Source organism: Mustela lutreola, chromosome 4 (assembly GCF_030435805.1).
Source record: "Mustela lutreola isolate mMusLut2 chromosome 4, mMusLut2.pri, whole genome shotgun sequence".
Taxonomy (NCBI): domain Eukaryota; kingdom Metazoa; phylum Chordata; class Mammalia; order Carnivora; family Mustelidae; genus Mustela; species Mustela lutreola.
This window is the reverse complement of record NC_081293.1, coordinates 15185969-15198516: the sequence shown is the minus strand read 5'-3', so window position 1 is coordinate 15198516 and position 12548 is coordinate 15185969. Positions and strand designations below refer to the sequence as shown.

The following is a 12548-nucleotide window of genomic DNA, read 5'->3' as shown; positions in this document are numbered from 1 at the left end:
TTGATTTCTGCCCAGGTCGTGATCTCAGGGTCCTGGGATTGAGCCCCGTGCAGGGCTCCGCACTCAGCGGGAAGTTCCTGGAGATTCTCTCTCCCTCTCCATCTGCCCTCCCCCCTCCCCTGTGCTCTCCCTCTCTAAAATAAATAAATTTTTAAAAAATGTCATAGGAAACAAAGACTAAAGAATTGTTCCAGATTAGAGGAGGTTTATGAAACATGACAACTGAATATGGTAGATGATCCCTGACTGTATTTCTATACTGGATGAAAAAATGCTGTGTGTGAAGGACATTACTGGCCTAATTTAAAAACTAAAATATTTGTGGATTAAAGCATTCTATAAATGTTAAATTTCTTGACATTAATAACTATAATATGGTTCTATAAAAAGAAAGTCTGTTCTTAAAATATATACCATAATATATAGGGATAAGAGAAATGATGTATACACAGTTATTGTGCTTGTGTGTGTCCACACGTGTGCATGCGTGTGTGTGTCTGTGAGAGAGAGAGAGGAAAAGAGAGATTGACTGAGGTGGGGAAGGAAAGGGAGGGAGAGAGAAGAAGGGGAAATAATAAAATGGAACAAGGTATTAACAATGAATCTGAGAAATGGGTGTATGGGAATTCTTAGATTACTCTTGCAACTCATTTGTACCTTTGAAATAATTTCCAAATAAAATGCTAGAAGTAGATTACAAGAAGTGTATGTAATTTTTAAAATATTTGTTTATGTAGGACATATATTTGAACTGAATGTTATAGAGAATTCTTGTGAACTTCCTCTGGTGATAAAGGAAACGTCAGTTTGTCCTTTCTGCTATACTTAGAATTACAGCTTTTAGGGAATCTGTAAATCTCAGAGGGGGCTTATCTGGATGGTTTTACTAACTTGGACCATAAAGCTATTCTGGGTTAGTCCTGAGGGAAATTTCACTTTAGGTTAGCAATACCTCATAAACTTTCTAAGAATCTCAATGTGAATCTCAAGGTCAGTATAATATTAATGTTTTGCTTTAGTATTTTTCATGCTTTTAGAATTTGGAAGGTGTAGTTGGGAAGCCAGTATTAATACCATTTTATCTTCACTTTTTTTCCTTTTGATTTAAAAACTGTTAGATATGATATTTTCAGGGACTTTTTTCCCCCCTTTGTAAGTGTAGTGTTATCTGACTTTCTCTTTCGCTTGTAACATGACATGTTTTTCAAAATTTGGTGGTGAATTTCAAGTGTGAATTGGACATTGCTTTTCAGAAAACTAGTGTCTGAAAATATAATTCTATAGAACAGATGTATTAGGTGGTAGAAGTTAGGAATTTTTAATAGAGGAAGTCTTCCCTTTAAAAATAATTCAGTCATAGGAATCATAAAACACATACTTTTACTGTCTTAAATTAGGGTTGGCATTTGGTATAGAATTTCATTTGTGAAGAACTTTTTAGGACTAAATAAGTAAAGTAAAACAGTTTCAGTGTAATAAGTAAAATATTGCTTTAATAAAGTGTTCAGTCTGTGTGACAAAGGCTGCTGTTCAGAGTATATATGTTTTCATATTTTCTAAGAATATCACAATAATAAAGACCAGTTTTGGTAAGTGACTTTATTATATCATGTTTTTAAAGCTGTTTATAAGCTATATGAATATTATATATTTAAAAATATGCATTGGTTATATCAAAAAAATTTCACTACATATGTGTTCAGGATTCAGAAAATTCTGGTCTTTCTCTGTTTAACATTCTTTTATTGATGGAGATCTTAGTCCCTTAAAGGCAGCCACTGCATTATTATATATATTTAAAAAATTCTATTTATATTTAGAAGAAAAACGCTCTTCTTGTAAATTTGTACTTAGTTTTTCATGAGTATATAGAACTGTATAAGTTCTATAGTGCAAAGTCCCTCATGCTTCCTTCCACATACTGGCTCTACAAAAATTCTGAGATACCTTATTTTCCACTTGCCTTCCAATCTTCAGACTTTTCTTTAGACAAGCAGCTCTAGTGCCTTTAGTCTTCACTCGACTGGGCTTACATTCATAGCTTTTTGTTAATGCCTTACATTAAAACAAATGTTAATGATTTAAAGAATATTTTGTAACAATGATAATAGCAGCTAACATTTGTTTGCTGGGGACTTATTCTGTGGTAGGTGGTATTATAAGTACCTCATGCATGTTAATTCAAAGTGAACATATAAATATAAGCTATTTTTACCCCATTTTATAGGCAAGGGAACTGACACACAGATTTGTCACACAAGTAGCCATGGTCACCCAGTTAGCAAATGGGAAGGTCAGGATTATATAAATATAAGATACACATTATCTTCGTTGACCTTTTGATATCTTTATCACCCTCTCTGGACAAACCATACTTTGTAACAACCCTTTCAGACTTAACGGTGTGTAACAGAGTGTGATGTGTTATCTAATGTGAGACCATTAAGTTCCCTTATTCTAGATATGATATTTTCTTTTATACTGGTATTACTGTGTTGACCTATAGTTGGCCTAAAGAAAGCAAAACTTCTTATTTGGTTTATTAGTTTTTGTTTTTTATATAATTGCTGGGAAGGGAGATATATACTCTGTCCTATATTTGTTTAATTTTAGAAACTCAGTGAGGGGTTTATTGAAAGAGTTTCAGCCCATTATTGGTATAAGGTTTATAATTCTGGTATCTAAAGACTTAGTTACCTTATCCTTTTATTGGTCAGTGGTCATTTAATAAGTACAACTTCATTCTAGGAATTGACAAAAAATGGTAAAGAGTAAACCATTGGCAATAAAAAAAAAGAGTTGGAGAATGTATAGATAAAAAGAGATTTAATAGACATATCAGAATATCAGACACCTGTAATGTGTGGATCTCATGTAGATCCTGATTTCAACAAACTTAAAAAAAGCTTATAAAATAATTAGAAATTCGAACACTGACTGGAAACTTCCTGATTTAGATAATTATTAATTGTCTGGGTTTGTGTGGTTGTTGTTGTTGTTGTTTTGTTGTTGTTGTTTTTTGAGAATTGCCGTGCAGACCTCTGGGGTTTTGGAACAAAGCTATAATCTCTTCCACAGATCACTTTTTGAGAAACAGTTTCTCTTTTGCTAGTCTTGCTGCCTATTATATGAGTATATTATTTTTTCCCTTGTCTGGATGGCTTTCAGTTGTTAATACTTTTCCCAAACATGTTTGGTAGAAATTGGCAAAGCCATCTGAGTTTGGAATTTTCTTGGTGGCAAGGCTTTAAAATTACAGGTTCAATTAATCTAATAGTTATAAAGCTACTCAAGTTTTTTCTCACTTCTTGTCAGAGTTAGCATTTGATTATTCTTTCAGGATTTTTCTATTTTACTTAAATTTTCAAGTGTATTGACATAAAGGTTTTCATAATATGCTGTTGGTGAGGTTTAGAAGATTTTATAGCTATGCTCCCTTTAGGTCCATAATAATGTCTTATTTGGACCTTATTGTCTTGTGCAGATTCTCCAGAAGATTGTAAGTATTAATACTTTTCAAAGTACTAACTTTGGGAGTTACTGATTTTTTTGTATATTTTTTTATCTATTTATTTCTTACTTTTATTATTCCCTCCTTTTAATATATTTTGATAAGCTTTCCCTCTTTCTTTATATTGATATTCATTGTTATCAGGTTTTTAAAAATGTTTTTTAAAAATATGTATTTCTTCTTTACCATGTCTTTTAAAAAGCAGATATTTTAAATTTGTATAAACTATATCATAAGTTTTTATGGTGTCTGGGTTTTCTATTCTGAGAGATCTTTGTCAAGGTCACAAAGGTTTTTCTCCTAGCTGTTTTAGAGTTTTGCCTCTTATCCTCAGATCTATCATCTATTTGAGTTGGTTTTCACAAATGGTATGAGTATGAAGTAAGGGGTGAGGGGTGTTTTTGTTTGTTTAATAAATATAAAAATTTTCCAGTAACATTTGTTGAAAAGATTTTCCTTTTCCCGTTGATAGATGTGTTGAAAAGTCAGTTGACCATATGAGTTAATGTTTGGACTCTCTTTTGATCCATTAATGTATACAGCCACACTTCATTGACTACTGTGGCCTTTATAATTGAGGTGGTATAAGTCCTGTTTTTTTTTTTTTTTTCTATTTCCAAAAAATTTTGGACTATTCTCTGTACTTAACATTACCATATAAAATTTAGAATCAGCTTGTCAATTTCTTAAAAAAAAAAGCTTGTAGGAATTTTAATTGAGGTTGAATTATGTGTACAGAGAGGAAAATCAAGTCTAGTAATATTAATTCTTCTAACTCATGGGCATGGCGTATTTCAGCATTTACTTAGATGTTTTGCAGGTATTTGTGTAGTGTAATGACTGTCATGTTTGCCTGTTAATGGCACTTAAAATTTCAATTTACAATTGTTGATTTGCTAGTAAATAGGAAAGAAGTGGAGTTTTCCTATTGAACTGGTATCCTGCATCTTTGGTAAACACAGTTACTAATACTTATAGCTTTTTGGTAGAGTCCTTATTTTCTACATAGATAGATGATCATGTGTTAAAACCATGATAATAAATTTTGTTTATTTTTCCTTTTCAGTCTGCATACCTTTGCCTTGTTTTCTTTGTATTATTGCTGTGGCAGTATCTCTGGTACAGTGCTGAGTAGGAGTACTGAAAGCAGCTATTTCTGCCTTTTTTTCCTGTTAAGAGGGAAAGTTCCAGTCTTTTAATTATTGCATTAGTGGTATGTTTTCTAGGTGCTTTTTATGTGGTGAAGGAAATCCACTTTTATTCTTAGTTCACCAAAAGTCTTTTTCCTCAATGATGTTAATTTTGTCAAAGAATTTTTATGCATCTATTAAGAAGATCATTTGTTCTTTTTTTTTTTTTTCAATTTCTTAATATGGTCAATGACATTGATTTTCAGGCATTAAATAATGTTTGCATTCTTGGGTAAATCCCATTGGTCATAATGTATTACCTTTTTCATATATTGCTGGAATTGATTTGCTAAAATGTTAAGGATTTTTATGTTTATGTTCAGAAGAGATACTGGACTATAGTTTTCTGTTTTTATAGTCTTTATCTGGTTTTCAATCTGGATAATGATAAAGTGATTTGGGGTGTGTTTTACTCTATGCTATTTTCTGTAAGAGTTTGTGTAGAATTGCTATTATTTCTTTCTTAAACTTTTGATGGCACTCACCAGTGAAACTGTCTAGTTCATGAGCTTTCTTTGTCAGAAAGGTTTTGACTATTGCATTTATTTTCTTTAACAAATGTTAGAGATATTTAAATTACCCATTTCTTTGTGGGCGAGCTTTGGTAGTTTGTGTTAAATTTATTGGCATGAGTTCTTTTCTTATTCTCTTATTTTTCTCTTCTTCTTTTTAATGTTTGTAAAATGTATAATGATATCTGATATGAATTATTTGTGTCCTCTCTTGTCAGTTTGACTAGAGATTAATAGGTTAAACAAATTTATTGATATTTTCAAATAACTTGCTTTTGTTTCCTTTTTTTCTATTTTTATTGATTAATGCTCTATTTATCATATTTCTTTCCTTATTTGGGTTTTATTCACTCTGTGGAAGAATAGGTCATTGAATTGGCTGAGACATTTTCCTTCTTTTTAAAAATATAAGTGTTTATTGCTATAAATTTCTTTCTAAGCTAATGGTTCTCAAACTTTAATATACATAATTATGAATCACCTGGATGGTTGTAGGATTGCTATGTCCTAACCCCTGGTTTTCTTAGTATGTGAGTATTGATGCCAAGAAACTTCCATTTTTAAAAAATTTCTAAGTAATGTCATTTGATGCTGTCAAGGAACCATCCTTGAGAGTGATTGCTTAAGCTGTCTCCTGCATAGTAAAATGTATTTTTGTTTCCATTTAATTCAAAATATTTTCTAATTTTCTTTGTGATTTTTTTTTTCCTGGCTCCTAGGTTGTTTAGTAGTATTGAGTTTTATCCAAATGGATGAAGATTTTTCAGGTCTCTTTCTTGTCATTATTTCTTATTTCATTTAGCTGTTGTCAGAGACTATATTTTGCTATTAAAATTTTTGTGAGTCTTCTGAGAATATGGTCTATCTTGGTGAATGTTAAGTGTCAGTTAAAAAGGGTGTGTCTTCTGCTGCTGTTGGTTGGGGTGTTCTATGAATGCCAAATGCATGATGATGCTTGGAGTTGTTTAATATTGGTATTTTGTTTAAAAACGTGTTTTCCTTAATTACTGAAAGACTAATGTAGAAACCTCCATTTATGGTTGTGGATTTAAGTGTTGAATTTTTCGGTTCTATCAGTTTTTGCTTTATACATTTAGATGTTTTGTTATTAGGTATTTATATAATTAGAATTTTCAGGTCCCTGAAGTAAATTGTCTGCCTTCATTCCGAGTTATCTTCTGTTACCATTTCTGTTATCATCTGTTTGAACAGCTTCTTTAGCATGTCTTTCAGAGTAGATCTGCTGGATATAGATTATCCTGTTTTTATATATATATATATATATATATATATATATATATATATATATATATATATATATCTGAGGATCTTTTTATTTCACAATCATCCCTGAAGGATAGCTTTGCTTATCATGGAGCTCTGAGTTACATTTATTTTTTGGCATTTTAAAAAGTGTTGGTACTTATTCTGGCCTCTATAGTTTCTTTGGATGAAAATCACAGTCATTCAAAATGTAATTTTTGTTTTTCTCTAACCGCTTCTGAGATGTTTTGTTCATTTTGAGTGTTCAGCAGATTGATTGTGATGTGTTTAGGGGTCTAGATTTCTTTCAGTTTGACTTGTTTGTGATTATTTCAGCTTCTTGAATCTATAGGAACATTAATTTATTAACTATACCTTTTTGTCTTATTTTTGTTGAAGTTGCTCTAGGGATTACAATATACGTTTTCAATTTATCAGATTCTACCTTTAAATAATGTTCTAACACTTCACATGTAGTGTTAGAACCTCTGAATTTCCTGTATTTCTTCTCTTTTCCTTTGTGCTAATATTATGTCTCATATGTTATGAACAGCATCATAAATTGTTTTGCTTTTTGTTTTAGGAAATAATTTATCATTTTAAGGAGACAAAAAAAGGAGAAATTACATCTTTTATATTTACCACCTAGCGACCTTTCTTGTAGTCTTCATTCATGTATGTAAATCCAAGTTCTGTCTGGTATCGATTGTTATTTTCATTCAGCTTGAAGAAATTCTTTTGTCATCTCTTGTAGGGCAAGTCTGGAGTAGTACATTATCTCTCTCTTTTTTTTTTTTTTTTTTTTTGGTCTGAAAAAGTTGTTTCATCTTTGGAAAATACTTTGTTGTGTATAGAATTCTATCTTGATAGTTACTTTTTTTTTTTGGGTAGAGAATTCTAGGTTGACAGATTTTTTATACCTTCTGAGTAGTTTAAAATGTGAGACTTTATTGTCTTCTGACTTAAATTCTTTCTGATAAGAAATTAGTTGTAATTCTTATTTTTGTTTTTCAGGTTGTACATCTTTATTACTTAATGCTATTCCTTGGCATGGGTTTCTTTCTTGCTTGCTTGTATTTCATTGATCTAGTCCTGGAGTCTGTAACCAGTCTGCCTTTACACTTTTCAGATTTGTCTCTTGCACTGTTTCCAGTGTCTGTTATTGTACTTAATTAGGGGGAGAGGAAGAAATGAGTCTATATCATTTTGTTCCACTTATCAACTTTTAAACTTTTGGTGGCTTTCTGCAAACTATTTGTTAGTCTTTATCTCAGGGCTGTTTATAAATACAGAAATGTATGTGAGAATAAAATTTTCCTTTTCCTGTTGCACATCCAAAATTTTTGCATTTTAATATTTCAGAATTTAATCCACAGAAAAACTAGTCTTACTCAACTTTAATCTCTAGCATCTAACATAGTAACTAACATCTATTTAATAATTGTTTTTTGATTAAATGAATATTAATTATACTTACTTTACTAATAAAATGTGCTATTAGAATTTGCTTATTGGTAGTTTGGTGATATATTAGTTATATTTTTAAATATTCCTTGAAGTTCATGGTTTATCTTCTTTCATTTTCAGCATCAAACACTTGGCTTGTTCCAGAAACTAAAGGAGCTATTGTTCAAGGTGGATATGGCCATACCAGTGTGTATGATGAAATAACAAAGTCCATTTATGTTCATGGAGGCTATAAAGCATTACCAGGCAATAAATATGGATTGGTAGATGATCTTTATAAGTATGAAGTTAACACTAAGACTTGGTGAGTAGATTGGATCAAAGTATGATGAGAAACTTTGTCACTGTTTTATTTTATATTTGTATAATAGTGGTATTTATTAAATATTTTCAGGGAAACATTATTGTCCTTTTTTCCTGTTTATTTCAGCTAATGAAATTCTCTTGTACAGCAAAGGCACAAAATAACATTCTCTATGTATTCATTATCACTTTAAGTGATTGACTTTGAAATGTTTTCTGATTATATAGATATGCTTATTCTGTATATATTACTTATAAGTGCTGATCTCATGTTTAATTCAGATGAGCGGATTTGCTTACCAATGGAACTTTGAGCTTTGATATTTTTTGCTCTGTGATTTTTTTTGCATTCATATTTTAATGTCATTTGTAAATTTTAAAAGCATTTCTTCAGTTTCATCATCTAATTTCCTTTGAAATGCAAAGCTTTTGCATTTTTTATTGTTGTTATAAACAGTGTTACATTGTACATCTTGTACTGGTTTCCTCATGCAGATATGCGAGAGTTTTTGTAGGACATATACCTAAAAGTGAGATTGTTGTGTCTGAGGATATTTACATCCTCAATTTTACTACATGTTGCCCAACTGCACTCCCAAGTCACTATGGTAATGTATACTTTCACCAGCCAGATGTAAATACCCCTGTTTCTTCATATTACCACCAAAATTTGTAATTGTGAGGCTCTTTTCCTTTTGCACTTGAGGTGGATTTGCATGGTATCTTAATGATATTTATTATGGATACCCAGATTATTGTTGTGACTAGTCATCTTTTTATAAAGGTGTTATTTGCTACTTGTGTTTCCTAGTGAATTGCCTATTTATAACCATAATGTTCTTTTTTATGTTTCAAATATTAGTAACTTTTCACTTATTATTTTTTCTATATATATGAGTTTTAAAATAGATTTATTTTTATTTTTATTTTTTATTTTTTTTAAGATTCTATTTATTCAACAGAGAGAGGATCACAAGTAGGCAGAGAGGCAGGCAGAGAGAGAGGGGTTAGCAGGCTCCCCGCTGAGCAGAGAGCCTGATGCGGGACTGGATCCTAGGACACTGAGATCATGACTTGAGCTGAAGGTAGAGGCTTAACCCACTGAGCCACCCAGGTGCCCTGAAAATAGAATTTTTTTTTAAATAGAATTTTTGTTGTGTTCAAATATTTACCTTTGTAAAGCCTGGGAAATGATTCTGTTGTTTTCTTAAGACATTGTACATTCCTTTAAACTCTTATGAAATTACTTTATGCATTGAATGAAATAGAGTTTTTCACCAAATTTTGATTTGTTCTATCCCCTTCACTTTCAAACATACATTCTAAATTTTATTTTCTTTGAAAAAGAAAGATGGAATTAAAGAAAAGAGACATTTCCTTTGCATGATTTAGTAATTTTTATTACTTTTTGTCTAATCAATACATTATTATTCTTTATATTTTTATAAATAGTAAAACTAGTAAATCACTTTTTTCTTTTATATAATTTTAGCATTGCATTTTATTTTCTATTTTAAACTTTCTAACTTTAACTTTTTGTTCTGATAGCAAGAGGAACTATGATTTAGTGATTAAGGCACTATCAGTCTGCTTAACATATTTTTGTGATGTGAATGGATAAGAGAACTATGGGTATTATTTGAATGAAGTCAAAATGAGAGTTATTTGTTGCTCACCACTTGAATGGGATTTGCTCAGATTTTAACATGATTCCCTTCCCGAAAGTTTCCCATAGTGAACTTTTATGTAGAAGAATGTAATTATCAATCTTGGCATTTTAGTATATGTACAAATACCATTGGATACTTATCCCTTAGGAGAATTTATTGAAATAATTTGCAAATTATTTTTAGTACCTTATTAGATATATATTATAGATACATATGATACTTTAAATATTTTACTGGTTTCTGTGTTTTTAAAAAATATCATAAAATTATTAGTGAGTACTAAAATATTTTTCTATTATTCTTAAAGTTTTGATACTTGTTAGCTTACCTTTAAAGTTTGCTATCATATAGCAATTAGTATGTATAGGTTTATTTGTGATATAATTTAAAAATGTCACTAATATATATCTGTTGTACAGATTGATTTTTAAGTTTTTATCACCTCAGAACTAGTTTTATAATTTTTAGTAGATATAGTTTATAGATAGGCTACTTTGTTGAAGTATTAGTAAATGGGTGTTTGGAGGAATTCTTTTTCATTGGTATAATGGATTATTTTGGAATATTTTTTCCATTGAGAAGAATTAGGAATTACATCTTTTTAGGCACCTAAGAACTGTCAAGGCAGTGAGAATCTGTGGATCAAGATCTAGGAGAGGTGGAATGTCAAGGGAGGTAAAATTGGCATTTTGTGGAACTATTTTCCCTTTAGATGATAATAAATTCTGAAAGCTGTCTAAGAAACTGAGTAGAACTTTTGTCAATTAATATGGAGGAATAAGATTGGATTTCCAAGTGTGCTAATGAAGATGGACTTCGCTACACACATAAGGATTTGGTTTACTCCCTGAAGTTCTAGGCCTACTAGTGTGGATAAGTCCACTTTGAGTCATTGGATTGCAGTGATCTCATAAACTATGTAGCTGGCAGAACATAAGTAAATCCTCTCTTGAGGAAGATAATATCACAGAGAGCCTCAAATTATTTCTTCAAAAAACATATGCAATATCCGATACAAAATAAAACAATAAGTCTTAGAAAAAGCTAAGAAAGGAAGAAAACAGCCTTTAGAAGTATAGCTTTAGGATAATGGTGTTTTAAGACAGAAACTTTAACATAAAAGGTAGAAAGTATTAGGAAACAAGGGGAAACTTTTACTAAAAAATCAAATGGAAATTTTAGAAATGAAGAATACATTAAATGAATGAAGAATTCCTTAGATAGGTTTAACAACAGGTTAGATACAGCTGAGGAGGGAATTAATGAAATGGAAGATCAGAACGAAATACCCGCACTGAAATAAAGAAAGAGAAGAATGAAAAATAAAATAAGGAAGGAAATATTAAGGACCTGTAGAATGACCTAACATGCATGTAATTGAAGTCCAGAGGAAGAAAAGTTAGAAAATAAGGTAGAGCACTATTTGAAGTCTTAATGACTGAGCATTTTCAAAAGTGATAAAAAGCATCAAGCTACAAATTGGAAAACTTCCATGTGCAACATAATAAAAAGAGACGTATACTTAGAAATATCGTGTGATGAAAATCCAAACATGAAGGGAAAAATTTTAAAGCAGCCAATGGGAAAAAAAGTCATACTCTTTAAAGAAACGATATTAAGACTGACAACTGATTCCTTCCTCCCTTCCTTTCTCTGTTCCTTCCTCTCTTCCTTCCTTTCTTCCTTCCTCGCCTCCCTCCCTCCCTTCCTTCCTAAGGCTTTTATTTATTTATTTGAGGGAGAATGAGAGAGAGCATGTGCTGGGGAAGGAACGGAGAGAGAGAGAGGGAGAAGCAGACTTCCCTGCTGAGCAGGGAGCCTGATGCGGGGCTCAATGCCAGGATCTTGGGATTGTGACCTGAGCCCAAGACAGATGCTTAGCTGACTGATCCATGAGGTGCCCCTAGACTGACAACTGATTTCTTAACTGAAAAAATGAAATCTAGAAAACATGGTCTTCAAATTGCTGAAAGGAAATAATCATCAACCTAAAATTTTGCACCTAGTGAAATATCTTTAAGAAATGAAAGCAAAATAAAGATATTTTTCAGAAAAACAAGAGTTAAAGGAATCTGACAAGAACAGACCTCCAATAAAGGAGATACTAAAAGAAAATGCTATTGAAGTAAAAGAAAAATGTTGCCAGATACTGGAATGAATAGGAAACTTAAGAGTAAATTGAAATAATTATTTGTTATTTTAAACTATAAAAATAATAGAGGCTTAAATGGATATAAAATTTGAATGCATGATAATAACATCTCATAAGTCAGGAAGAAGGGTAAATGATGTTCAAAATACTAGGGGTTTTGTTACATGTGGGAATTGGTAAGAGAAGTAGTTTATAGTAGACCTTAATAACTAAGGATTTATATTGTAATTATTAAGCAACAAAAATAAAAGTAGACCTTCATATCTAACAAGCTAATAGGAAGGAAAATAATACTACTTAATGGATTTGGAAGAAGACAAGAAAAGAATGGAATAGGACAAAGTCTAGTTGGGATACTTGTAAAGGAAGTAGGAAGTGTATTTAACTCCAGATATTTCAATAATTATACTAAATGTAAGGGAATAAATATTCCAGATTACAGTAAATGTAAGAGACTAAATATTTCAATGAAAAGCTAAG

At 31.0% G+C, this 12548-nt stretch overlaps 1 protein-coding gene across 3 annotated transcripts in view; it reads left to right on the top strand.

Moving 5' to 3' along the window:
- Window positions 1–12548, top strand: part of ATRNL1 (attractin like 1) — an 849703-nt gene that overhangs the window by 84581 nt on the left and 752574 nt on the right. For all 3 annotated transcript variants that reach the window (XM_059173087.1, XM_059173089.1, XM_059173088.1), the window contains exon 9: window positions 8064–8247. In XM_059173087.1, coding sequence (XP_059029070.1) covers window positions 8064–8247 — 184 coding nt within the window. The remainder of the gene's footprint in view (window positions 1–8063; window positions 8248–12548) is intronic.